The sequence below is a fragment of the Lactuca serriola genome, chromosome 2 (genome assembly GCF_051521515.1).
Source record: "Lactuca serriola cultivar US96UC23 chromosome 2, Lser_US96UC23_V15, whole genome shotgun sequence".
Taxonomy (NCBI): domain Eukaryota; kingdom Viridiplantae; phylum Streptophyta; class Magnoliopsida; order Asterales; family Asteraceae; genus Lactuca; species Lactuca serriola.
Genome location: NC_136409.1, coordinates 119595269 through 119601225, shown reverse-complemented (window position 1 = coordinate 119601225; position 5957 = coordinate 119595269). Strand labels below are relative to the sequence as shown.

General features: G+C 32.4%; 1 protein-coding gene across 1 annotated transcript; it reads right to left on the bottom strand.

The window, feature by feature from the left end:
- Positions 1-3884: 3884 nt before the first annotated feature.
- On the bottom strand, positions 3885-5695 carry LOC145086682 (adenosylhomocysteinase 1-like). The gene is made up of 2 exons (XM_079024512.1): positions 4891-5695; positions 3885-4813 (listed from the first exon to the last, which is right to left on the bottom strand). Exons 1-2 carry the CDS (start codon positions 5599-5601, stop codon positions 4067-4069), a joined length of 1458 nt encoding a protein of 485 aa, XP_078880638.1. The 5' UTR covers positions 5602-5695; the 3' UTR covers positions 3885-4066.
- Positions 5696-5957: the final 262 nt, after the last annotated feature.

The window sequence follows — 5957 nt, the reverse complement described above, 5'->3', positions numbered from 1 at the left end:
TTCTATAATGGTTTTTTGAATTTAGGTTTCGATTTTCGATTTTTGGAATAATGGGCTTCTTATAAATCAAGAACGTGAACTTAGGTACGTATTAACACATATTTCTACAAAAATCTCCTCAGATCTTCAATTCTTAGGCTGAAGAATACAAATAAAATTATTTCATGAACAACACACACACACACACATTTTATTTATGTTTTTTGTGGTTCCAATTTTTGGAAAAGATTGCTTCGGCGATGGCGGTTTCGGTGAAGGAGATGGTGACCAAGATTGCTCCAACGATGGCGATTCTGTTGAGGGAGATGGTGGCAGGTAATATAGTTTGTCCATGTTATATTTAACAGAAAAACTAACAGTATTAGTCATATATGGGCCATTGGTGTGCTAAGTTTGATAAAAAAAAACATTCTTGCAAAAAAAATCATAAAGACTATTTTCAAGACAATTTTAAAATCACAAGGACTATTTGTGAAATTTGATCAATATTTTATAATATACTAAAAAACAAAAATATTAGGTTACAATAACTGCATAAAAAATCCAATAAATATGGTTTATAAAAGACAAAACTACAAAAATGGTCCCTGTGGTTTCTCATTTTATGTGGTTACGGTCCAAACGTTTGAAAAGTTGCAGATTTGGTCCTTTTAAACAAGTTTTGTTCTGGTTTTGGTCCCTCATTCGTTAAGTTCCTTAAAATGACAATTTTACCCCCAGAAACCATTTTCACAGTTTTGTCTTTTACTATACTATAAGGACCATTTTTGCATACATTCTTCTTTATTTTAATGAAGTATTATATATTAATAGATATTATTTTTAATATATAATAGTATATATTAATAAAAATTTTTATTGGATTATTAATTTATTTTAGTTGATTTTTAAAAAAAAATTGTTGGAGTAATTCTTTTTTATTAAATTATTATATATCAATTCATATAGTTTTTAATATATAATATTTATATCATAATAAATATTATATTATTGGATTATTAATTTTTTTAGTTAATTTTTGTAATTTTTAATTATTTTTTATTGTATTATTACTTTTAATATATTATTTTCTTCATATACTAAATGTTGTTTTATTGGATTATTAATTTATTTTAGTTAATTATTTTTTTAAAATTTTTAGTCGAAGTAATAATTTTTTATTGAATTATTATATATCAGTACATATAGTTTTTAATATATAATATTTATATCATAATAAATATTATATTATGGGTTTATTACATATTAAGATACCTTATTTTGTTGGATTATTAATTTCTTTTAGTTGATTCTTTTTATAATTTCATTTTGTTGAAACAATTCTTTTTTATTAGATTATTATATATCAACAAATATTATTTTTAATATATAATATTTACATCATAATAAATAATATATTATCGGATTATTAATTTTTGTAATTTGTTTTTTTTTTAATTATTAATTTATTGAAATATTAGTTTTAATTTATTTTTTAATATAATAAATATTATCTTATTGGATTATTATTTTATTTTGAATGTATACTATTAATTGTTTTTAATTTTATTAGTTTCACCACAAAGTCGCCGAAATACGTAAAAGTGTCGATTATCATCGTTAAAAATTAGTAGGATCACCTCCAAACACCTTCATCAGAGGTTCAATAGATACCATACCATATTCCACCCAACGTTGTTGGTAGCCACCTGCGACAACCTCTTCATAATCCACTGAAATCCTTCATATCCCACATAATGCGCAACAAACCCCGATAACATTTATAAATGGTGGTGGTGACCGAGTGATGGTGGTGGTATTTTCCCAATAGTTTCTCATTATAAGCTAGATGAAATGAAAGTATTTGGCAACGATCCTAACGATTTTGATGATGAGAAACGACGATTTTGCGTATCTCATGACTTTGTGGTGGAACCAATAAAATTAACAAGAACTATTATTATAATCCGATAAAATAATATTTAGTATATGAAGAAAATAATAAATTAAAAGTAATAATTCAATAAAAAATAGTTTTAAAAAAAAATTACAAAAACTAACTAAAAGATAATAATAATCCAATAATATAATATTTATTATGATATAAATATTATATTAAAAACTATATGTATTGATATATAATAATTCAATAAAAAATAATTACTTCGACAATTTTTTTTTAAAAAGAATTAACTAAAATAAATTAATAATCCAATAAAACAATATTTAGTATATGAAGAAAATAATAAATTAAAAGAAATAAAAGAAATAATCCAATAAAAATAATTCAAGAAAAGAGTTAAAAATATTAACTAAAACAAATTAATAATCCAATATGATATAAATATTACTCCCTCCGTCCCAAATTAATTGTCCAGTTTTGACTTTTGAAGTCTTTTTTCTTCAACTTTGACCTTAAATATTTTTATTTGTGTTAGATATTACTTGATGAGACTTATAAAAATGAAAAGACATTTAAAATACAATCGATTCATCAATTTTGAATCAAGTATTATCTATCAAAAAGAAAAATATTCAAGGTCAAAGTTGAAGAATAAAGACTTAAAAAGTCAAATGTGGACAATTAATTTGGGACGGAGGTAGTATATATTAAAAACTATATGTATTGATATATAATAACTCAATAAAAAGAATTACTTTAACAAAAAAAATTATAAAAAATATCAACTATAATAAATTAATAATCCAATAAAACAGTATTTATTAATATATAATATTATATATTAAAAATAATATTTATTAATATATAATACTTCAATAAAATAAAAAAGAATGTATGCAAAAATGGTCCTTATGGTATGGTAAAAGACAAAACTGTGAAAATGGTCCCTGAGGGTAAAAATGTCATTTTTTAAAAAAAGTTAACAACCAATCCGTTAAACTTAACGGATGAGGGACCAAAACCACAATAAAACTTGTAGAAAATGACCAAATCTACAACTTTTCAAACATTTGGACCATAATAAAAACATATAACAACTAGATCGGGTACCACCATCTACTACCATCTACTAGAAAATAAATTATTACATATTAAACACTAAAAATATATTATATTTTTTACACATGTTTTCTTAGTATTTATTTTATATCATCTTAAAAGTCAAATCAACAAATGCATGATCATTAAAGATCACCAACAAACAACTTGCAAGCCTTAATCACCAACGACGAAGAGGCTCGTGGTCTATGTGGCCACGAGCGTTGTTCGTGCACACCACCCCGGCCTACCGTGATCGGACGTTTTCGTGGTGGTTTGCGGTGGGGAAGACGAACGACAACGCCCAGGCTTCTTCTCTCGGCTCGTCTTCTCCCTCTGTCTCTTTCTTCGTTCTTCTGTTCGTGGTCGTGGGGGGTACTCCATGGCTTTATGATGGGTGGTGGTGATCGATCTGGAAGCTCTTCACGACCGTTGTCGTGAAAAGTATAGCAGATGACCTTATGTACTTACTAATTTGCATGACACCTACATATACATTAATCTTATTAATCTTTGTAAGTTTGTTTGTCTTCTCATGCAACAATTTGTAACAAATCTCTCACTAAAATAACCATGTTTTGATTATAAGATATTTCCTCGTTTTCTCTACTACGTTAAAACGATACAAAACAACCTAGATTATTATCACCTTACTTGGACAAGGTATTCATGTATTAAGTTATCAATATCATCTACCTTTACCATACTTTCGCCTATTTATCTATTATAACATATTATTTCCAAATAATTTTTTATTAATACATTACAAATCGATATGTCTACCAAATTATAAGCTTACATCATTATTTCTTATTAAAAAATCATATACTATTAGTAAAATTAGTTCCTACATAGTTTTCAACACTTTAGCAAAGATGCTTACAACAAAAACATGAACAAATCATTGTCAACAAAAGTAAAGTAACGATATTCTCATTCAAAGTAAAGTGTAAACAATTCTATAATCCAACACAACCTTCATCCACAACCCTTATTCAACATAAATCCACCATTTTCTCTCCTAAACCCACAATCAAACTCAAATTTCGTAGAAAAAATCAACAACAATTCAAAACCCTTTTTCAATCAATACCTATAATGAGCAGGCTTGTAGGGACCATTAACAGGAACACTAATATAATCAGCTTGATCCTCGCTAAGCTTCGTAAGCTTCGCTCCAAGCTTTTCAAGATGAAGAGCAGCAACTTTCTCATCAAGATGCTTAGGCAAAACATAAACCTCCTTCTTATACTTCCCACTTCCTTTCTCATTCCACAATTCAAGCTGTGCAATCACTTGATTAGTAAACGAACACGACATCACAAAGCTAGGATGCCCAGTCGCACAACCCAAGTTCATCAGCCTCCCCTCCGCCAACACAATGATCCCACTTTTCGTCTCCGGGAACACCCACCGGTCAGTTTGGGGTTTGATCGTGATTCTTTTCACACCTGGGTATGTTTCGAGTCCAAGCATGTCGATTTCGTTGTCGAAGTGGCCGATGTTGCAGACGATGGCGTTGTTTTTCATCTTCTTCATGTCGTCGACCATGATTATGTCTTTGTTTCCGGTGGTGGTGACGAAGATGTCGGCGTGGGGGAGGACGTCTTCGAGGGTTAGGACTTGGAGACCTTCCATTAAAGCTTGGAGGGCGCAGATTGGGTCGATTTCTGTCACGATGACGCGGGCGCCGGCTTGTTTCATGGCGGAGGCGCAACCCTTTCCGACGTCTCCGTATCCGCAGACCACGGCGACTTTCCCGGCGATCATTACGTCGGTGGCTCTCATTAGACCGTCGGGGAGGGAGTGACGGCAGCCGTACAAGTTATCGAACTGTTTCAGATCAAAAAATGTTTAGAAGTTACTGTAGTTCTAGATCTAGATCTGTAAAATGTGATCATACTATATACCTTGCTCTTGGTGACGGAGTCATTGACGTTAATGGCGGGGAAGAGTAAGCTGCCGTTAGCTTGCATCTGGTAGAGACGCTTGACGCCGGTGGTGGTTTCCTCCGATACTCCGACTAATCTCTCCTTCATTTTGTGGTACTTTGTCGGATTGATTTGTAAACCTTCCTTGATAATCGACAACACGATCTGGAACTCGGCGTTGTCAGTGGAGGTGGGATCCGGCAACTTACCGGTTTTCGCGAACTCCTCCTCTGCTTTCACTCCTTCGTGAATCAACATCGTCGCATCACCACCATCATCCACGATCAGATCTGGACCACCGCCTGGGCCCCAGTCAAGTGACCTCTCCGTACACCACCAGTATTCCTGAAGAGTCTCCCCTTTCCAAGCAAACACGGCGGCGGAGTCACGTGCAATGGCGGCAGCGGCGTGGTCTTGTGTTGAGAAGATGTTGCAGGAGCACCATCTGACCTCAGCGCCCAAGGCAGTTAGGGTTTCGATGAGGACACCGGTTTGGATAGTCATGTGGAGGGATCCGGTGATTCTAGCGCCCTTGAATGGCTGAGAAGGACCGAATTCCGTCCGGCAAGACATTAGTCCCGGCATTTCAACTTCTGCTAATTCGAGCTCGAGACGACCGAAGTCGGCCAAGGACATGTCCTTGACTTTGTATTCACGGCCAGAGGAGGTTTTCTCGACGACGAGAGCCATGGTGGATTAGGGTTTTATGAGCTGATCGGAGACTCCTCTGTTTCTTATTTCAGTAAGAGGCAGAGAGAGGAAGGTGTTTGACGAGTTTGAGAGTTGGGGATGAAGAGATATAAATAGGTTTCATGGGGAAGAGATCAACGGTCAATAGTTGATCAGTGGTTGGTGAAGCATGAAATTAAATAATACTTGTACTTTTTTTTAAGGAAATAAACAATATCTATTATTTTGAATTATTCTAAACATATAAAGTTTTAAGATCTCGATTTAGTTCATCTACAGTGTTATTAAATTGGAAAGTAGACAAGGGTGATAATGGACGATTTTTTTTAAAAGGATAATACTTTGTAATATATTTT